The sequence below is a fragment of the Trichechus manatus genome, unplaced genomic scaffold (genome assembly GCF_000243295.1).
Source record: "Trichechus manatus latirostris isolate Lorelei unplaced genomic scaffold, TriManLat1.0 scaffold00014, whole genome shotgun sequence".
Lineage (NCBI taxonomy): Eukaryota > Metazoa > Chordata > Mammalia > Sirenia > Trichechidae > Trichechus > Trichechus manatus.
Genome location: NW_004443950.1, coordinates 2,107,659 through 2,129,856, shown reverse-complemented (window position 1 = coordinate 2,129,856; position 22,198 = coordinate 2,107,659). Strand labels below are relative to the sequence as shown.

The 22,198-nt window shown below is 51.8% G+C and overlaps 2 protein-coding genes across 3 annotated transcripts in view; one reads left to right on the top strand and one right to left on the bottom strand.

Moving 5' to 3' along the window:
• Positions 1 to 1,106, bottom strand: part of NAE1 (NEDD8 activating enzyme E1 subunit 1) — a 31,484-nt gene extending 30,378 nt beyond the window's left edge. The window contains exon 1 of one of the 2 annotated variants that reach the window (XM_023726846.1): positions 160 to 1,106. The gene's annotated coding sequence lies outside the window, so the exon portion shown is untranslated. The remainder of the gene's footprint in view (positions 1 to 159) is intronic. The other variant, XM_023726848.1, reaches the window with a different exon arrangement.
• A 10,844-nt stretch (positions 1,107 to 11,950) lies between these two features.
• Positions 11,951 to 21,307, top strand: CA7 (carbonic anhydrase 7). Its single transcript, XM_004371516.1, has 7 exons — positions 11,951 to 12,099; positions 15,094 to 15,291; positions 18,218 to 18,336; positions 19,109 to 19,204; positions 19,310 to 19,372; positions 19,887 to 20,042; positions 20,530 to 21,307. Exons 1-7 carry the CDS (start codon positions 12,060 to 12,062, stop codon positions 20,650 to 20,652), a joined length of 795 nt encoding a protein of 264 aa, XP_004371573.1. The 5' UTR covers positions 11,951 to 12,059; the 3' UTR covers positions 20,653 to 21,307.
• Positions 21,308 to 22,198: the final 891 nt, after the last annotated feature.

The window sequence follows — 22,198 nt, the reverse complement described above, 5'->3', positions numbered from 1 at the left end:
CATAAAACAATATGTGTACTGACTGTTTAATGAGAAACTATTTGTTCTGTAAACCTTCATCTAAAGTACAATTAAAAAAAAATTTAAGAAAAGAATATATATTTCTAGTTTAAAATCTTAAAGAAGTAAATTTAGAATACAACCACAAAACTACATTACCTGGTAGTACCAAGTTTTTAAGAATTTCAGTTCCTGTGGCTGTTGCATTTATTAGGCAAACATGAGCAGATTCTAAAGCCTCTTGCCCATGATCACCCCACAACCTACAAAACAAGACACAAATTCAACATTTCTAAAACTTCCACAAAAATACAACTTTCATATTTGAATGATCTTTCGTTTTTAATGTGTTCTTGCATAGAGTAACTGATGTGCTAACCATGGCAACTGTGTAAGACAGGAATAGCAGATGCTATTATGGGGATTATATAGCTGAGTAACCTAAGTCTAAGACAGGTTGGTGCCTTGCATAGTTAGAGGAGGGTCAAATCAGAACTAGGAACCTGGTCTTTGTCTTCTGGCTCCTTGTCCATTACTCTCTTCAAACCAGATAACTTACAGAAGTCTTTAACTCACAGCTCATTAACATTAAAGCGCCTTAGATTTGAAACCTATTCTCTATTTCATTTCTCCTTAAGCTACATGGATCCAGTGCATTTAGGATCTTGACACAGGGCTTATCGCTGTGACACCTGCAAAGATGAGTAAAAATTTTAGCAAGAAAACTGAATTCTTATCATTGGCTTCGCACCAACTTCTAGGGGAGTGCTTTAAAATATAATACACAATGAACATTCTAATCACATGATTAATAAATGCAAACATTAATTAACACAAAGATGTAATAAGAACCAGGAACGTACTTATAACCTGATTCATAATGGCACATTGTTAAGGGGGCAAGGTACACGATCACACACAAATCATGGTACCTGGGCCAACCTGGTGACCTTCACCCAGGAAACCTATTAACTAATTTATCTTTCCTTCTCAGTACTATAGGAAGCCCTGCTAGTGCAATGGTTAAGTGCTCGGCTGCTAACTGAAAGGCTGGTGATTCAAACCCACCCAGCAGCGCCGGGGGAGAAAGACCTGGCGGCCTGCTCCCATAAAGATCACAGCCTAGAAAACCCTAGGAGGCAGTTCTACTCTGTCACATGGGGTCGCTATGGGTTGAAATTGACTCAACAGCAACTAACAACATAGGAAGTATAAGAACCAAAAACCCAATTCATTGCTGTCCAGTCGATTCCAACTCATAGTGACCCTATAGGACACAGCAGAACTGCCCCATAGGGTTTCCAAGCAGTGCCTGGTAGATTCGAATTGCCAACCTTTTGGTCAGCAGCCCATCTCTTAACCACTGCCACCATTAGGGCTCCTAGGACGTATAGGGGGAACCCAAATTATCAGAAAATTGCCATAGCCAGATAGGTATTAGCAGCCTAGAAAACCGTTAGGACTTTAATGTGCCTTCCTCATCACCTGACCTAAAGCTGCTTTCCCCTTACATGCAGCCGGTGGGGTGCATCCTCCAGAGGATATCACAACCTTTAACTGTTGCAATTGGTTTTTTATTTGCTGAGCATCCATCTCCCCTCTCCGCTCTAAGCTCCATAAGGGCCCTTAACACTCCCTCTGTTTCCATTCACCACTGGAGCCCCAATACCTGGCACAATGCCTTGCCCAGGGTGATCACTGAACAGTTGTCAAAGAATGGAGGAATAGTCTGAAGAACTAGACGGCTGGCAACATCTGTTTTTTTGTTTTGTTTTTTTTTTCCATAAGAGTAGGGCACACAGTAGACTCCGATATATTTGGGTAATGGATGCTTGGGTAGTTGGGGAGCACTGGTGGGACAGCCCAGGTAGACAGTTCAAGTCCACCAGCCGCTCTCAGAAACCCTGTGGGGACAGTTCCACTCTGTCCTATAGGGTCGCTACGGGTCGAAATAGACTCATCGGCCGCCGGTTTTTGGGTAGTTAGAGAGTGAGCCTTAGAGAATAATGGTGTATCCCTAAGTAACATATTTCAAGAAAAGGGCCAAACAAGAAATCAATCCTCTCTCTCTCGTTTGCCTAACTAAGGGGAGCCAGGACCTTGTTGACAACTACACTTCAGACTGCTTCCCTCTGACACTTCAAAGCCAATGACCAGTTCTCCCAACAAAAGATGAAGTATGGTTCTTAAATGGAAAGAACTCAGCAAAACCCCTCTTTTGTTAAAGTTGCTTGTTGTTGTTGGGTGCTGTCAAGTCCACTCCGATTCATAGCAACCCCATGTGACAGAGGAGAACTGCCTTATAGGGTTTTCTAGGCTATAATCTTTACAGAAGCAGATCACCAGGTCTTTCTTCTGCAGAACTGCTGGGTGGGTTCGATCTGCCAACCTTTTGCACCACTAGGGCTCCTTCACAGTTGCTTAAAAAAATCTGTCGCGGTCGAGTTGATTCTGACTCATAGCGACCCTATAGGACAGAACAGAATTACCCTATAGGGTTTCCAAGGAGCACCTGGTGGATTCAAACTGCTGACCTTTTGGCTAACAGCCATAGCTCTTAACCACTATGCCACCAGGGTTTCCACTACAGTTGCTTAGTAACCTTAAATATCTTCTAAGCTCTGTCACATATGGTTATATCTGCATTCAAAACACAAGGAACTCCAAGAATTTACAAAAGAACATAAGCTGGTCACAAAAGCTCTGCCACCTTGTCTCTTTCCCCAGAAGCTTGAAAGCAAAGTGACATGACAGAGTACCAGCTCTTTGAAAAAGCCGGAAGGGCCTGAGTTTAAATCCTGGCTCAAAAACATGGCAGACATGATGGGCAAGTTACCTAACCTGGCTAAGACTCAGTTTCTGCATCTGTATAGTAGACGGTCTGCCTTTAAGGCTGCTGTTAGACTTGAGTGCCTAAAAGTCCCTAATATAGCACTAGGCAGTAGTGCAAATGGGAATTCCTGTCCTTAGGGATATAAGGTGATTTCTACAGGATTGGGGGCTCCAGAGAGGAGGGAGCCAAGTATCTTTGTTTCCTCCATTGCTTCCACACATACAAAATGCTCAATAAATAAGGAAGGGGGAGTGTGAAGAGAAAAGGCAAGAGCGAAAGCAGCAAAGGACCAGCCTAATGGCTTAGACCTCCACTGTCCAATAAGGCAGGTTCCTGAGTGGCTCAAACTGTTTGTGCTCGACTACTAACCTAAAGGTTGGCAGTCTGAACCTACCAGGCTGCACCGCAGAAGAAAGGCCTGGCGATTTGCTTCCATAAAGATTACAACCAAGAAAACCCTATGGAGCAGTCCTACTCTAACACACGGGGTCACGATGAGTCCAAATTGACTGCAACGGGTTTGGTTTTGGCTTAGCCAGACGTGGCTACTGAGCACTAGAAATGTGGCTAGACCAAACTGAGATGTACTGTCGCAATCGACTCCATGGCAACGGATTTAGTTTTGGTTAAGGGCAAAATATACACCGATTTCGAAGACAGTATGGAAAAAATAAAATAAAATATCTCTAGTAAGTTATCTTTTACACTGATTACGTTGAAATGGTAGTATTGGATATACTCGGTTAAATAAATTATATTGCTAAAATTAATTTCACCTGTCTCTTTTCACTTTTCATGCGGCTACTAGAAAATTTACAATTACATATGTGGCTTGTATAGCCTTATATTTTTATTGGACAGCGCTGGTTTTGAACAATACCTAAAACTCGGTATCGCTCCCGGTCGCCGGGGTGGGATACCCCCAATTTCCCTATTCTGCAGACGAGAGACTGAGCGCGGAGAGGCGGGGCCGGTGGTCGCCCTGGTGACCCGGCTGGCGCTGGGATCGCACACTTCGGACCGCACTCCTCAAGACGGAGATGGGGGGAGTCTCGGCCCTCGCGGAGCCCCCAGGCCCCTGGTCGGAGCCCTGAGCGCCAGCTCTCCGTGCCCCACACGGCCTGGCCTGGCGGGAGGCCTAAGGAAGGCCCCGCCGCGCTGCCCGCGCGCTCAGGCCTGGCCCAGACGCAGGGGAGCCGGCCGGCCCGCCCGCCACGCTCGGTGAGCCCCGGCTCACCTCAGCTGCCGATCGTACTTCTGCTCCTTGAGCAGCTTCCCTGGCTGCGCCATGGCCGCGCCCGCCACGCGGAGCCCAACCGAGCCCTTGCAAACGTCCGCCGCCGCCACCACCACCACCACGACCACGACCACCACCACGACCACGACCACCACCACCACCTCCTCCTCCTCCTCCGCCCGCGCGCAGGCGCACTGAGCGCCCCTTCGCCGCCGCCGCCGCTGTCTGCGCGCCGCCCGCAGGGGGCGCTGCCACGGCACTGCGCACGCGTCGCCGGTACGGTAGCCTTAGTGGCCGCGGGCCGCACCCGGTATGGGGTACCTGGTCCAGTCAGCCTGACTGCAACAACCCCGCAGATCTACGAGTCTCTCCATCTGTCCATGCGGTAATAATGAGGGACTCGGGCTTTGGAATCAAGCTGACATGGATTGTAATCATTTACTTGTGTGAGATCCTCTCTTTACCTCCAAAATCCTCAGTTTCCTCACCTGAGCAACAGGAATAAGTGGGTCTCCATCACAGTGTTCTTTTAGCCTTAAAGGAGATTTTGAATGTACAGAGCCATACTCACAAAAAATCTTGGATGAATAATAACTTTCATTTTTATGATCTTTATTGTCCATCCATTTCATCCAGTCTTCCATGCAACAAGCCCACGCCGAGGGCCTTTTGTACCACAAAGCAAGCTGCTCCCAGCTCATACGAATAAGTCAGGGGACCCTGTTTTTGGATTGCTCACAGATCCATGAGGGGGAAAGGGACAGCAAATAAGCGCTTGCCAGAGAATGTACATAGAGATACAGGGAAGCTAGTGTGTTGAGGAATGCCCAGAGGAAACCCACCCACTTTCCCTCTCCAGGAATGTTTCATGTGGTGTTGGGATGGAAGGGTGTTTTAAGCAGAAGGAACAGCAGGTGTCATCTGAGAGACAATGAAAGCACTGCAAGCTGAGCTGTAGCTTCTAGAGTGAGTCTGGTGTCAATCATGGGGAGTCAGAGGAGGGGTAGGAAGTAGTCAGGGGAAGTTTGAGAGGCAGCAGTGGCCAGGTTGTGAGGACTGTGAAAGGAAGTTAAAGCCCTCTACTTCCTGAAGAGCCACTTTTCAGGAAGAGGATGGCCGCCCTTTGGGGATGGGTGGGTAGGGAGGGTGCTCTCCCATAAGGCTGAGGGAAAGGGAAAGAGCTGGAGGTCAGGATGCCAGCAGGGAGGAAGACAAGGATTCCTTCCCCTCTACTTCCCAGACCCCATAGACACCTTCAGGTTAATAATAATGGCCTGAAATAAGGTCAAAATGAGCACAGATCTCAATGCGTCACCCTGGGTTGGGGTCGGGAGGCGTCACAGTTTGACAGTAATGATGGATGCAACTGGCCCTGGGTGTTGTCTCTGGGATCAGGGTGGGGGCACATACCCCCTCACCCCCCACCCCTGTCTTCCCTGATCCTCGCCCAGCACATACGGGACACAGCTGTTGGGAAACAGAGGCATGAGGCTTTCCCAGCTCATTTCCTTCTCTGGTTGGACAGGTGAAATATAAGGGGTAATAAAATATGCCCAGGGAATGCGGGAAGGTCAAAAAGCAACAACTGAGAGTTCACCGCGCAACCTCTCATACTCAGTGCAGTCATGGACTAAATGAAAGGAAACACACCCCAAATCAGGAGGGAGTCATGTTGCCAGCATCACCATGAAACAGGGCCTTCCAGCAAGGGACACAAGCCCCATACCAAGCAGCACAAACCTGAGACACAAAGTGCTACTGCTTAGTTCCCCTGGCACTCTTCCCTGTGCCTATTTCCCCTCCTGTGAGAGTAAGGGTGACTGTGTTGGAACCATGGAGGCTGATCAGACACAGCTCCTGCCATCTGGTAACTCAGGGCCCACAGATGATTTTGTTCCTGTTGTGGAGGGCCGAGAATCAGGTATCAGACCAAGAAGCCATGGCCCAATTCATTTGGGCCACTGGCTTTCAAAATATGGTTCTGGACCAACAGCATCAATCAGCTCGTTAGAAATGCAAATTCTCAGGCCCCACTTTAGACCTGCTGAATCAGAAACTCTGAGCTGGTGGCCAGGAAACTGTTTTAACAAGCCCTCCAGGTGATTCTGATGCATGCTCAAGTTTGAGAGCCACTGTCCTGGGCCAACCTTCCACTGAACAGGTGGAAAACTGAGCCCCAGAACCACGATACCAGTTGCCATTGAGTCAGTTCTAACTGATGGCAACTCCACGTGTTGCAGAGTAGAACTGCACTCCACAGGGTTTTTCATGGTTGTGATCTTTTAGAAGGAGATTGCCAGGCCTTTCTTCCGAGGTACCTCAGGGTGGGTTTGAACCACCAACCTTTCAGCTAGTAGCTAAGCACTTAACTATTTGCACTACTAGGGATTCCTCATAAGCACAACACTACCCCATTTACTGAGCACTTGCTATATTCCGGGCAGGTCCTTGACATGCAGCACCTCATTTTGTGCTCTAAACCACATGATGCAATAGATACCCTTGCTAATCCCATTTTATAGATGAGTGAGCAGAAGCTTAGAGAGGTGAGCAGAAGTCCTTAAGTCATACTATTATACTGAAGTGTGAGGATTAGAAACAAACACCCCAAGAGATCTACACAGACCTGAGCTCAGGTCTGTTATTTCACTCATCCTGATTGGTCTCAGCTAGGAAAGACTGGATCTTTAGCTTCCAGGAAGTTTGGGACTACCTCTGGCCTGGAAGATCTTACAGTCTGTGGGAGATAAGATAGCTTGCTAATAATGTAAATAAGGTGCAAGTCACTCTTGTGGGGGTAGGACCATGCAAATAAGGTGTATGGAACTCTAACAGGCGGATTGGTCAGTTTTGCCATCCTGCTAAGCTTAAAAGAGAGACAATTCCAGAGCAGAGAGGGGGCCTGACTAACACTAAGAAGAAGAGACAGGAGCAGAACACATCCTTTAGGACCCGGGGTCCCTGCACTGAGGTCCTCCTAGACCCAGAAGACAGAGAGAGAGAGAGAGACAGAGAGACAGAGAGACAGAGAGAGAGAGAGAGAGAGAGAGAGAGCTATAACAGCTGAGACAGCACAAGACGGCGAGAAACAGCAGCAGCAGAGGCAGCAGAACCAGGAGACTGGCAAGAGACTAGCAGGAGATGGAGTGGTGGGCTTCCTGGCCCATAGAGCAAGGTGGTTACAGTGGGTATGCCGACCTATGGAGCAAGACAGCTGAGTGCCTTTGGGCAGGAGGTTTCTTAGTGGAGTGAGGTGCCTTGGGGCACTTGGTGCCAGAGCTAAGCTCACCCGACCCATGGAGCGAGAGAGCTGAGCACCTTCGGGCCAAGGCTTACTGATGGAATTGGATGCCTCCATGCACTTATTGACAGGGCTAAAAGAGTTTTGTAACACTTGCCCAAGAAGGGCAGAGGCCGAGGGTCCAGCAAGAGACATGCTTGTGGGCGTGGCAGAGAAGTGGCTGTCCTGATTGAATAATTGTATCCTGAGTGTTCCTGTACCTGAATTGTAACCTGTTACTTCCCTAATAAACTCCATAATCGTGAGTATTGTCTGTGAGTTCTGTGTGGCCATTGCAACAAATTATTGAACCCAGCAGAGAAGTAGAGTGCTGTGGGAGGGATGGTTGATATCAGAATCAGTAAAAAGGTTGGAGGGTAGAGACATGTCTGACCTCTGCCTCTTAGGAATTAGCCTTGGGCTGTTGATCTTGATTCTCCTCCCCCCTTGTGAAGTTAGAGGAGGTCAGAGGCTTCCAGCACGCCATTTTTACAGGCTGGTTGTCTTTTTGTTGTACTTTCTACATTTTGAAATGTATTACTGGCCATGTATATATATCAACTGATTTGGTAATTCCACTTCTATCAATTTATTCCAAGGAAATCATTAGAAACACATACAAAGATGTGTAAATAAGGATGTTTACTGCTGCTATTTGCAGTAGTGAAAAACTGGAAATAACCCATATATCAGAACGGTGTGCAATTATTCAGGGTCAAGTTCTCCGAGGCTGATTAATGGCCTGGGGAAATGCTTATCATAGGGTATTGGGTGAAAAAAATTGGTCACAGAGCTATACGTATGATCTTGTTTTTGTTTCATTTGTTTGTTTAAGTACTACTAATACATGTCAAAAAAGTGTGGCAGGATATTCTTGAAAATGCCAACAGTGGTGATCCTTGTGTAGTGACATGACCAGTGATTTTAATTTTCTTCTTTGCACTTTTCTGATTCTTCCGAATGTTTGACAATGAATAGGAGTCACTACAATAATTGGAAAAGGAATGTTTTTGATTTTAAATGTGACCAAAAAGAGAAAGGAAAAAAAAAAAGAGCAAAAGTTCTAGGGTCTAAGGAATGTGTCGTTGGTATCAGGATCCTCACGGACATCACCTCACCGGACTCTCCTAATAGCACCCTAGACTCTCTACTCCCATCTGTTATGGATTGACTTGTGTCCCCCCAAAAGATGTGTTGTAAATTCTGGCCTCTATGCCTGTGGTTGGAGCCCTGGTGACACAGCGGTTAAAAGCTATGGCTGTTAACCAAGAGATCAGCAGTTTGAATCCACAGGCAGCTCCTTGGAAACCCTACAGGGCAGTTCTACTCTGTCCTGTAGGGTGGGAATCGACTTGTTGGCAATGGGTTTGGTTTTTTTTGTATGCCTGTGGTTATGATTCCATTTGGGAATGGCTTGCCTTTGTTATGTTAATGAGACAGAATTAGTGTAGGGTATATCTTGAGTCAATCTCTTTTGAGATATGAGAGATTAAACAAGCAAGCAGGAAAATGAGAGATGAGGAAAGATGTGCCAAGCCACATAAAGATTGCCCAAGAGCAGAAGCTCAGAAGAGACAAGGACCATCCTCCAGAGCCAACAGAGAGAGAAAGCCCTCCTCTAGAACTGGCACCCTGAATTTGGACGTCTAGCCTCCTAAACTGTGAGAAAATAAATTTGTTTGTTAAAGCCACCCACTTGTGGTATTTCTGTTATAGCAGCACTAGACAAGTAAGACATCATCTTAAAGATGTGAAAACTCAGAGAGGTTAAGCAGCTAGCTTCATGTCACACAGCCCATGATGCTGAGTGCCAAGCCCAGCTCTATCTGAGTCCACAGCCCAGGCCCATTCCATCCCTCTGCGTGAACATATGCACATACTTGGAATGGAAATGTTTAAAAAATACTGGGAACTGTATTTTTGATGTTAGAGTCTCCAGGCTACAGGGCTTCTAGCCTGGCCCACTGGCCTTGTGCCTAATACACACTGAGGGGGAGGCATGATTCTGCCTGTTGGTGCAGCAGTTACATATCTTTTGTCTCAACTAATGTGCACAGGGATTCCCATAAGGTAGGCAGGGCAGGAATGGTCACCTCATTGTAGAGCAGACACTGTACCTCAGAGAGGGGAAGTGAGATCTGGCCAAGGTCGTTTGACAAGTGAGGTGTGGCTGTGCACACTGCTCATGCCTCCTCCCTGGGCCCTTCACCGTTCCTCCCACACTCCCCACACTCTCCCCCATAAATAGCAAAAAACAGGAACCATTTATGCCAGAGAGATCAGAGCAGATTAATCAATTCAGGTTTAAAACAGCATGTAATTGAGGCTGGGGGCGCCTGAATGGGGGCATCTACTCTTCCAGGTTGACTGGAGTGGGCTGCCAGGACAATCGGGCAGACTCCATGTGCCCCTTTCACCGGCCTGAGTTCTGAGCAGCAGGAGCAGGAGAACTGAAGAAAGGCTGCAGGAAGGAAAGAACTGGATCAACTTTTATTTGGTTGCTAAAGAGGTAACACACACTTTAATTCTTTCAAAGGGTACAAAGGAGCAGGCAGTAAAGAGTGTCCCACCCACGCCTATTCTGCATCCTGCCTGCCCCACCCGTCTGGGTCAGGTCTCCTCCCTGGAGGCAAAAAGTCTAACTAGCTTCTCTTGTGTTCTTCTTTCCAGAGAGAGTCCTTGCATATATATGCAAATGAGAATCAAATTAAAATCCACTTCCTCCACTCCCCATGATTTTAGACAACAATGTTGAACAAGGGCCTCTCTGAGCCTCAATGTCCTCATCTGTAAAATAGGGTGAAAATCCCTCCCAGAGTTGCTATGTCGATGAAGCTGGTCACAAAACTATAGGAATAATCCCAATTTTACTTCTTTTAAATACAATAAATAAATATCAAAAAGGCCTGGGTCGTTGTGAGGAGAAATGAGTCAATGGAGTAGACACATTTGAGCCTGCTCGTGAGCTCCTAAGAGTGTTGGGACGCCTCCGGAAGAAGAGTAGCTAGTGGTCTGAAGGTGGCATTCCTGGCTTAGAGGCCTGGGGCCTTGACCATGTTGTAGTCTATCACATGCTGGTCTTGGGGGCCACCCCCTGCATCTCTGTCATGAGTCCCTAGCCCCCAACCCAGGGTCAGATTTATATTAAGCGTCCCTTCCCACTTCTGAGCCAGCAGAGAGAGGCATCTCAGCAGGGCTGGGAAGTCACTGACATCAGCCCAGTCAACCAGTCGTCAATCTCCACAACTCTGTCTGGGGACCTGAAGTTCAGGGCCTGGAAGAGGGAGACCAAGACAGGCATAGAGATGTGGGGCAGCAAGGCAGATAGAAAGCCAGACTCCTTGACAAGGTCAAACACATGCAGGGCCCTGAAATAGCCTGGTCAAAGTCTGACCGGCTCTTCTACTCTTACTGAATACGAGGTCCCAGCTGCCATCCTTTGCCCGTCCACCCATCCACCCATCTGTCTTCCAAAAACTTCTTGCTGAGGCCTAGCCAAAGACAAGCCCTGTCCTTGGCACAGGGCCACATCCTAAGATGAATCAGATTGAGCTGGTTGGAGCCAGTGGGTGGGAGGCAGAGAAGTCCCAAGTGGAGGACGCGGGAAGGACTAGGGCTCGCTGGTGGGAAAACGCTGGGCCAAGGCAGGCACTGAGATGGAGTGCAATATGGAGGGCTTGAGCCGCCTGCTGGCGTGCTGAAGGTCATGGGGGGTCAAGGAGAAGAAGGACAAACATCAGGCTGTAAAGGAATAGGCAGAGTCCCTGACAGAAAGTAGAAACGTTGGAGAGAATGAGAGGAGAGTGGGCAGCAGGCCTCAGACCTGGTTCTGTGGGGAAGTCAGCTGGTGTCTGTCTGCTCCCATACCCACTGGTTGATGTCACCCATCCCCACTCCCGCTTTGGGTGCCTGGGTTCCACCTGGGCAAGAGGTTTGGATTGCCCCCACTCTCCCCCACTAGTCCTGCCCAGATGCGTCTACCCCAGGGCTCCCAGACCCCCACACTTACTGGATCCCCTTACACTGAGACTCAAGGGGAAATGGTAAAGAGCACAGTATTTGGATGAGACAGACTGGGTGTGAATTCTTCACTCCCTTACTGGATGACCTTGGACAAGGAATTTCACCTCTCTGGGCCCCAGGAAGTTCTGAACTACCTAATGTCTTAGGGTAACTGAGAGCTGTTAAAGGAGAGGAAGGCCCGGTACCTGCCAGAGTGCCTGGCACACAAGGAAAGCTCCAGCTCTGGTCGTTGGTGGTCGGTGCCATTAGGGCCCAGAGCCCAGGTTCCCGGTGATGGGATCCAAGGCTCTGGGACAAGCCTGGGAAGGGGTGGGGGCATGGGGGAAAGGGGCCAGCCCACAGCACCCACAGCACGCCGCTGAGGCGGTGGTTCACGTCTCAGCGCCCATCCGCGTGCTGGGGAAAGGAGGGAGAGTCGTCAGGCCAGGTGGTGGGGGGAGGCTTATCTACCCCTGACCGCCCATCTTGACTCCCGGCTCAACGGCCCTGACCCTGGCGGGGCGGGGCAGGGCCGGCTTCTCTCGCCCCACAGAGCGGGGTGGGGGGCGGGTCCCCTGGGAACTGCTCCTCCCGCCCGCCGCCGCTTTAAGAAGCTGCTCGGCGCTGCACGCGGGGCCGGAGCCGCAGTCCGAGAGAGCGGAACCGAGCTGAGCTGATAGGTGCACTGCTGCGGGGACGGCAACGGCATGACCGGCCACCACGGCTGGGGCTACGGCCAGGAAGACGGTAGGCGCAGACCCCAGCCCACACTAACCCTCTCGATCTCGCCCCGGATCCTCACGCCCAGCTGGGGATACTGGACCTGCAAGTCCCCCACCTCCAGGCCTGAGCAGGACCCCCCCCCCAACTCCGGTCCAGCCTCGTGAGCCCGGCCCACCTACCCGGCCCAAGCCCTGGCTCCCCTGCGCTCGGCGCAAAGTCCGCGCGGAGCCGGGGTAGCACCACCGCGAGCGAGCGACGAGGCGGCTGAGCGCGTCCTGCCGCCTCCTCCGCGCAGCCCGTGACTGCCGTGCTCGTTCAGACCCTCGCGCTCACTCACCCGGGGCGTGCGCAGCTGGGTGGAGGTGGCCCCAGGTCGCCGGGGGCGGTCGGAGCCGAGCGCTGTGCGCGGGTGCCTGTGTGGGGAGCGCGCATGGCATGTGGCGGGGACCTCGGGGGAGCTGGACTCTGCGTGGACAAGGGCGCAGTGTCCCCGGGAGAGAGTTGCCCCCGCGGAAGTGTCTGAGCACCGTGTTGTCTGATGAGGGAAGGGGGCACTTGAGGGGCATGCATGTGTGTGAGTGATCACGCAGAGCAGAGTATCTGAGTAAGTCCGCATGGGAGCCATGGGAACCCGTGGGCCAGATTGGCCTCCTCGTCTGATCCTACCTCAGTTTCCTTAGGGTGCAGTGGAAGAGAGAAGAGGCAGAAGGTGAGAGCCAGATGGCTTGAGTGTGAGTCTCGGGCAGCTCAACTCCATTTTGGGCTATCTCTCACCAAGCAGGGCGGTGAGGTGGGGGAGGGCCCAGTTCTGGGGCATTTTCCCTCTTTCCCCGAAGGACCCAAGATCCAGGCTTATAGGAGAATCCTGGAAACCTAGGCAGTACAGGTGGGGGTGGGAAGAAGGGAAAGTGTTAGTGGGAGAAGCATCCCCCATCCCCTCTTTCTCTGGGAAAAAGGCAGTTACTCTGACAGTGAGGAGGGGTTGGGCTGAAGTCTGGGGGTTAGTAGTTTGCAGTGGGCCAGAGGGAGTCAGTGAGGTGCTATGGAGACTCTAGCCCCTTCTGGGACCCCAAGGACACAGGAGCATATTTGAGGGAGGGAACTCCAGATCTTCGGGGCATGCAGGAGCTGGAAAGAGGAAAAAGACATTCAGAGAATTGCAGCAGAGACGGAGAGAGGCAAAGAAGAAGCAGGTTGACAGAACCCATAGAAGATCAACCCTGCCTTCCCCTGCACTTGGATGCACAGCTCTGAGCCAGCCTCCAGGTGCTGCCCCTGGAGACCCTGACTCTCGCCATCCTTGTTAGTCCTGCCCACTAGCTCTCAACATCCAGTGTCCTGCATGGCCCTGCTGCAGCCGACCTGAGTGGCCCAGTCTAGGGGCAATGAGGAAAGGCAGGACAGAGGACAGAGGTGCCAGCATGTGGCAGTGCTCACAGGGCTTCAAAAATAACCTAGTGGGGCCGGGCCGCGGTTCTGAGTCATCCATTGGGGATACTGCTCTGTCGGCACCTGCTACTGTTTTCCCAGGAAAACTTAAGAAGCCAAAAAGGGGGAGAAGCACCAGCCGGCAGTGACTCTAAAAATAGGCTGCATCTCAGGATGTTCCCCCAGGGAGATGCTGAGCCTCTAGGCTGCAGATGGAGCCTCTGGGAGGCAGGTGGTGGGCGCCCGTGGGCGTGGGTGTGCAGGTGTGGGTGTGTACGGGCATGTTTTTTGCTATGGGCCCTTCATGCAGACCTGGGTTTGCAACAAGGGGTGTTTGTGTGTGAGGGTGCATATGCATGTGACAAATGTGGTCAGTAGGGCCATGTGTGTGTTTCTACACATGCGTGTTGCTGGGCCTGGTGAGCACAGGTCACTGTGCACCCGTGTGTGCCCATGTGAAGATCTCTATGGACCTGTAGGCATGTGCCTGGGGAGGGCAGCTGGGGGCAGTACATGCACACACTCTGTGTTTACACCAATGCGTAAGTGTATGCGCGTGCACACCCACACATGTACATACATGGCCCTCAGTTCCCTCATCTGTGAAATGAGGATCATGGTAGTTTCTGCTTCACAGGGTGGTTGTGAGGAGCCAGTGAGCAAATGCATGTGACAGAGTGAAAGCTAGGCTGACATGAGTTTTTGTTATTAGTTTGTTTTTTTTTTTTAATGCTCTTGGCCACCTTTTTTTGAGAGCCCTAACATGGAATTATTCCTACTTGGCAAGAAGAGTGATAGTTTACATACTTGCATGCATTTTTGAGGACAAAACAGTCATCTCCAAGACTAATCAGACTGATCCTGTGGAATCTTTGAGGCACGCATGTGTGAGCAAACGTATGCATACGTGCGTGTGTATGTATGTGTATGATGATAACAAAAAAAAAAAAACAACCCAAATCCATTGTGTTATTATTGTCCCAAACACCAACACAACACTAACGCTCTCCAGGTGCAGGAAGAGGCCAGGTACTTCAGAGGACTGGGGGCCTCCCTGAGTGTATGTTGGGTGCTGGGGGGACTCACTACCCAGCACCACCCCTGAACCTGTAGCTGTGTTATGCTCCCTTCCATGCATTGCCTCTCTGGTCCTACTAACAGCCCTGGGAGGTGAGTTTTAGTGAGGCCATTTCACAGACAAGAAAATGAGGCTGAGCAGCTCCTGCCCAAAAGCAAGAAGGCAAGAAGGGACAGGAACTGGATGAAAGGGCACAGGGAACCTGGGGTGGAAAGGGGGAGCTGTCATATTGTGGAGACTACAACCAATGTCACAAAGCAATACGTATATAAATTTTTGAATGAGAAATTAACTTGAGCTGTAAACTTTCACCTAAAGCACAATAAAACAATAAAAAAACGGAGGCTGAGAGGGGAGGTGACAGCGCTGGGACTGAAGCTCCAGGCTGCACAGCCCCAAAGCAGGGTTTACCTCTGAAAGGATGCCAGGGAGACCACCCCTCATGGGTGCCCTCAGCCTGCAGCCTGGAGATCTGAGCTGGCCTGAGCCCTCCACCACCCCCCCACCTGCAGGCCCCTCGCAGTGGCACAGGCTGTATCCCATTGCCCAGGGCGACCGCCAGTCACCCATCAACATCGTGTCAAGCCAGGCTGTGTACTCACCCAGCCTGCAGCCACTGGAGCTTTCCTACGAGGCCTGCACTTCCCTCAGCATCACCAACAATGGCCACTCTGTCCAAGTGGACTTTAATGACAGCGATGACCGCACCGGTGAGTGACCCCTGCCAGGACCTGGCACACCACATTCCCTCCATCATAACCTTGGTTGGACAGCTCAGGGGGTACAGCATGCTATGGTGGGGAAGTGGTGGAGCTTCCTCTCTTACCAGCTGTGAAGTCTTGGGCTGAGGCTCAGTCTCCTTATCCATAAAATGGGAGCAATATAACCTAGTCTCTAGGGTCATGGAGAAGAAAAATGAAATGATGTTTGTGGTGCCAGCATATAGCAATTGCTCAAGAACTGCTAATTGCCTTCCTTCCCCTCCTTTTAGTGCTTTAGGGTTGGGTTTGTTTTCACTCCCTGCCCCATCACTGACCTGTGTGGTCAAAGGCCAAACCTTCCTCTCTGTGCAATGTGGCCAGGCCCAGCAGAGAGCAAAGGGAATGGTCTGTGTGCCAGACCCCTGGCTAAGGTCTCAGGCAGTTCATTTTTTCCTCTCAAGAACCCACTTCTCAGATGGGCTAGTGGAGGCTCAGGGAGCTGGGGATTGATTGTCAAAACCAGCCTGGTCCAGCTCCAAAGAACTGTCTCCCCAACAAGCCCATGACCTCCAGGTCCCAACCAAGTTGTTCCAGAGAGAGGCCAGGGGGAACTCACAACAGCTTCTTCTGAGGCCTCTTTGCCCTGGGATTAGAGTCCAGGTTCTTTCATGATAAATTCTTAGGCAGAGGCCTCAGGAGTGCTCCACATGAAGGGATTTTGTCCTTGTGACTGAATCTTTGAGGGGATGGAGTGGGGAAAGGAGGGAACCTGCTAGAGCTTCTTGTATAAGGAAGTCACTGTGCTCCTCACCATCCCCCATCAAACACACACTGAAAGCACTAAGTTTCAAACAGAAAATCCAAAGGCGGAGAAGAGGGGAAGCCAGAACTTTCATTATAAAGGTGATCTAAATCACTTAGACCTGAGTTCCCTAGTAGGCTAGGAAAAAAAGGAAAGAGAATCAATTCTAGTTCTTGCTGCAAGAGGGAGGAAGTCCAACAGATCCTCAGGAGAGAGACAAAACATTTCCTGGTACTGAATTCTAAGAAAGACCTCTCATCCAGAGCTTTGGGGAGAAAACATGGGGTCCTAGATGACTCTACATGATGGTTTATGAAGGAACAGTTTTCAGATGGCTGTCCCTTCTAACACTGAGTGGCCACTGAGGACTCAACTCAGGTATTAGTAGCTCAGTGAAGGCAACTGTGTTGGGGGCAGGGCCAAGAGGCATGCATCTGCACCACTAATTATTCAGCCTAGAACAATTCAGAATGCCCAGGCCTGAGGGGGCAGGGAGCCAGTGGAAAGAGGCTCAGGGGTGAGATAATTAGGGCTCCGCCTCTCACTGGCTGTGTGGCCTCAGACAGGATACCCTCCTACCCGGGCCCTAGTCCCACATCTGTCCAGTGGGAGTAATGGTGTGGCCCCCCTCAGGGTCGCTGTGGGGGTTAAATGGGTTGATACAGGCAGGGTGCTGAACACACTGTGAGAGCACACTGATTGACAGCACAGTCCTGTCCTGTGGTGAGGACAGAGGGTGGAAGCTGAGGGAGCTGGGCTCAAGGGTTCCAGGAGGGAGTTCCCTCTCAGGGAGCCCTCACTATAGGGTCCCAGAGGGGTGTGCTCAGAGGGGTAGGCCTCCACAGGCTAAATGAAGGAGTTTGCCCTCCAGGCCCAGCTGCTCCTGCCTCCCCAGGATGGAGCAGCTTGATTGGGGCCCTGCCCAGGGCCACTACCCCCAGACTCCCTTTGTCACCTGGACAGGCCTTGCTTCTCAGATAAGGCAGGGCAGCAAAGAGGGCCTCTGGGCTGCCTTGTCCTCCTCCTCATGGGGCTCACAGGGGATGAGGCCCTGCTCTGGTCACCCATGGTAGAGGGCCCCAGTGGAACTCTGAGCCTAGGGCTGTCACCTGATCCAGGGGCTCACGTTCAGGCCAAACTGGAGTGCCCTCTCAGGCCAGATCCCTTTCAGCTGGAAATTCAATCAGTCCAAGGCAGCCCTGTATGTGGCCTCAGCTCACTGGGCATTGGGATGGGAAAGTCACAAAACCAGCATAAGTGGGGGCCTCCCAAAGAGGTCATTGGTGGAGGAGAGGGCACTGGAGGGACGTGGACCTGGCCAAGAGAGTGGGAACACTGCAGCCTCCTCCTCTGGGGTAACACTGGGTCCTGGGAGGCCTATTTATTCCTCACCATTCCATTTGTTCCAACTTTCTGGTAGAGGCAGTGCAGCCTAATGATTAGGGATATGGGCTTTGGACTTAGGAGACACAGGCTCATATCCTAGCTCAGAGCCTTGCTGTGTGAACTTGGGCAAATGCCTTGCCCTCTCTGTGCCTCAGTTTCCTCCTTTATGAACAACAACAAAAAAACCTGTTGCTGTCGAGTTGATTCCGACTCATAGTGACCCTGTAGGACACAGTACAACTGCCCCATAAGGTTTCCAAGGAGCAGCAGGTGGATTCAAACAGCTGACCTTTTGGTTAGCAGACAAGCTCTTAACTACTGCACCACCAGAGGTTGAAGTGTTTCTGTCCTCTTGGGCTACTATGAAGACTAAACAAGATAATCCTTTGCACCCAACCCTGGGTCAGGGCTCCCAACATGGAAGGCCTGTTAGTGGTAATGGGCACCTGGGAGGTGAAGGCCCAGCCTCCATGGGAAATTGGGCGGGAGTGGGGAGGACAGCCAGATGGAGAGGTGTTCTCTGTGGGTCCCAGACTTGTGCCCTTGTAGGCTGCCAGAATCTCTTCCGTGGGCCACCTGAGAACGTAGGGGGCTGGGTGGGGACCGACCCAAGTCCAGTCAGCCCAACACATTTACCAAATGAAAAATTTATTCCTTCTGAGTTGCTACCCCCGTCCTGGCGCTGCTGCCAGCTGGGCGTGTGGGTGCTCTCACACCAATGCTACCCTGCCCCACTTCTGCCCTCAGTGGTGACTGGGGGCCCCCTGGATGGGCCCTACCGGCTCAAGCAGTTCCACTTCCACTGGGGCAAGAAGCACGACGTGGGCTCTGAGCACACGGTGGACGGCAAGTCGTTCCCCAGTGAGGTAAGGGCCCTCATCCTCCTGAATCCTCTGCTACTTGGGAAAGGAGTGGGGCACTGGGCTGTCAGGGGCATGAAGGGTACCTGGTGTGGGGCTCTGGAGCGGGTGAGGAGAGCACCCAGGGACCTGGGAGAGAGGACCCTTCATCCCACTCTACCTACTGCTCTCCTGGTCTTTGTGCCTGAAGGAGATTTCTGAAGGGAAATCAGTCCCACAGCGCCCTTGCTGACAATCCTTCAAGGACTCTCTGCCATTAATCATTTCTGAGCCAGACATTCAAGGCCCTGCATGAAATGGCCTTGCCCAGCCTCGTCTTCCCCTTGACCTCTCCCCGCAGAGACCTACATGTGATGAATCCCCTGCCCACAGCTGGCTCCTTTATACCTCTAAAAAAAAAGCTTTTGCCTCTGCTTTTCTCTCTGGAATGCCTTTCCCCAAGGGCTCCATCTGATAACCACCTACTTATTCTTTGGACTCACCTGCAGGCGCCACCTCCCAGGGAGGTGTCACCCTGCATGGCCATTACCTATTTCACAGCTAGTTTATTGGAGGGCAGGGTCTGAGCCAGATTCCTCTGAATCCCCTGAGGCTCAGGAAAGGGTTGGGCCCAGAGCAGGGTGGATCCTAGTGTGGCTCTCCTGGGCTCCCCTGGGCTCCCCAGGACCTCAGGTGCAAAGGTGCCAGACGTCTGGTGGGAGTGAGAGAAGCCTGGCTCCGAGCCCCCACTGCCCTTGGAGGTGCTGAGCACTGGTTTGGCCTGTTGTTGCTCCTGTAGCTGCACCTGGTTCATTGGAATGCCAAGAAGTATAGCACCTTTGGGGAGGCAGCCTCAGCACCCGATGGCCTGGCCGTGATTGGTGTCTTCTTGGAGGTGAGTGGTCACTACCTGGAACCAACAGAGGCATAGGAGGCCTGGCACTGCCCCCAGTTCCGGAACACAGTTGGTGTTGAGCTCACACTGCCCTCTTCTTCACAGACAGGGGATGAGCACCCCAGTATGAACCGCCTGACAGACGCTCTCTACATGGTCCGGTTTAAGGTGAGACCAAGGGAGGTGAGAACAGGGGAGGGAGGAAGAGATCACAGAACAGGCCCATCCACTCCTGCATTCTGGCAGCAAACCCTTGCTGAGAGGAAGGGTGCAGGTCAGCACCTGCAGTGCCCTACGGCTGACTCCTCTTCATCCAGGTCAGTGGCTCCTTAGGTGCCCAGCCTGTAGCCTGGCTGGGTGTAGGATTAATTGTAGCTTGTCCCATTAATGGGGGGCTGGCAGGCAGTGCCCAGAGCTTAGGGAGCAGGCATCTGAGGACAAGGGAGAGGACATGGAGGCCAGCGAGCTCTAAGAGTCGCAGCCTTTACATACAACGAATAAGTGGAGGGGGTTCGGCTCAGGATGGAGGATGGCATCTGGGATCACAAATATTTGCCCATGATTTGCATCAGTGGACCAAGGAGAGGTTGAAATCTGGCCAACAGAAATGGGTGGGGAAGCTGCTGGTCTGGTCCTGGTGGGAGGTCTGTGCTGATTCCCGGGTCCCCCAACCCTGCCACAGGGCACCAAGGCCCAGTTCAGCTGCTTCAACCCCAAGTGCCTCCTGCCCACCAACCGGCAATACTGGACCTACCCCGGCTCCCTGACAACACCCCCGCTGAGTGAGAGCGTCACCTGGATTGTGCTCCGGGAGCCCATCTATGTCTCTGAGAGGCAGGTGGGTGCTCCCAGAGTGCCAGGCAGAAAGGAGCTGCACTTGGCCCACCCTGGGGTGGTGTGACTCTCCCACCACCAACCACAGCCTAAGGTCCCACCATCAAGGCCCCCACCTACTGCTAATGAATGTTCAGATTCTTTGGTTGTTGGGGGGGCAACTTGATTTTTCGTCATTAGAATCTAGGTACAGGCCAGGAGGGGAGATCCCTGGATCCTGGGACCACCCAGGATCTGATAAGTCTTAGAACGAATTGGAACTGAAACTGGGTGGAACAGACTCCCAATTCAGAGGCCTCTTAGTGAGTAGGTAACTGAGGTTTGGGGCCCAAAGAGGAGCATGGCTGGGAAGGAGTGAGGACAAACCTTAAGAGAAGGAGGAGGGAGGGGCAAAGCCGGCTGAGCAGGGTATACTAGATGATGCATCTGAGGTCAGAGAGGACCACAGCATGCCCCATTCCACCCTGAGCATCCCTCTCTGCCTCCTCAAGATGGAGAAGTTCCGGAGCCTGCTTTTCACCTCAGAGGACGATGAGAGGATCCACATGGTGAACAACTTCCGGCCACCACAGCCACTAAAGGGCCGTGTGGTCAAGGCCTCCTTCCGGGCCTGAGCTACCCACCTGTCCAATCGGCCATTAGGGCACCATCTTCCCAAGGGCTTCCATGTCAGCAGACACCAAACCATCTGAGGCTCCCTGCCTGGGGAGGGGGGTACACTGGACCCCCTCAAGCCACCTTGCTCCTTGGCCATCCTGGAGACTTCTTGATGGGACCTTCAAGTCAGGGGCTCCCTTCAGCTGCCCGAGGGACAAGAAGGACAGGAGCTGAGGGGTCCAAACCCCAGGGCTGCCTCCACTCTCCTAGACCCAAAGGACCCTGACAGCATCCTCTTGTCTTCCCCAGTGGCAGTAGCAGCAGCCTGCCTAAGCACACACTGTGATGGACAAGCCTGTGCTCCCTGGGGCAGGCAGCTGGCACTGCCAGAAAGACTCAAGCAATAATTAGAGGTGGGCAGAGCTGCCCTCTCAGTGTTACCTCTTCTTCAGGCCCCCCGCCGTGCACACACCTCACTGCCAGGCCATTAAAATCAGCACTCAGCCTGCTGGAGGGGACATGGCCTTCTCCCTCCAGCCACATGCTGTGGCGGGCAGGCCTGGCTACAGCTTATGTAGTATCTCCCCTCGTCCCCCACCCAGCCACCAAAGTCACTCACACATAAATCCATCCCATATGTTAATTAATAAATTCATTCCTTCATGCAACAAATACTAGTTGTGCATGTATATTCCCACTGTTCTTGGCATTAGGGAGCCAACAGTGGAGTGTCAAGACAGAATGCTGGGAGGGACATAGGCACTAAGCAGTTCATTACAGTGAAGGTGGGGGTTATAAAAGGGGCTGTTGAAGCAGAAGAAAGGGGAAGCCTACCTTATTTGGGGTCGCCATGAGTCGGAATCAACTAGATGGCAGCTGGTTTGGGTTTTTGTTTTGTTTTGTTTACCTTGTTTGAAGAAGAAATTAAATTTCAATTTTCCAGAGCAGCTGGGTCCCTGGGTGCCATTGGTGGTTTGAACCTAACCCAGTGGTTCCGTAGGAGAAAGCCCTGGGCATCTGCTTCCGTAGAGATTACAGCCAAAAAAACCCTATGGAGCAGTTCTACTTTTGAGTTCTTTGTGGGTGTCTGTGGCCAGCCCCCAGCCCTCCGCAGCAGCAGCTGTGATGGTAACCATGGAATTGGGGCCAAGTCCTCTGCAGAAGGACCTCTAGAGGGGCTGTGGCCTCACAGCCACCCCACCTCTTGAGTCCCACCCCAGAGAAGGGAGACATTCTGGAGCCCAGGACCTATCTCTTCCAGGAGGTGCTTTGAAGGGAAACTGTGCTGCCCACCTGGGCATAGACTCAGCATACCATGGCCACTGGCCTGGGCCCTCTGCCCTGCCTGGGTCTCTTTGAGGGCCATCCTTGACTGTCTGTTGGGGAGTGCTCTCTGGGGTCTGTGGGAGCAAGTAGAGTTGGCCTTGTCTGGGGTGCCCCAAATGTGTCCTGCATCACCTCCAGGAGGCAGTCTTGCCCTGGACAAGGATTTAGACCTAGTCCTGGGTCCCATGAGGCTGAGTTTGCTGGAGGTGTTTCGGATCCAGCTGGGACATCCCATTT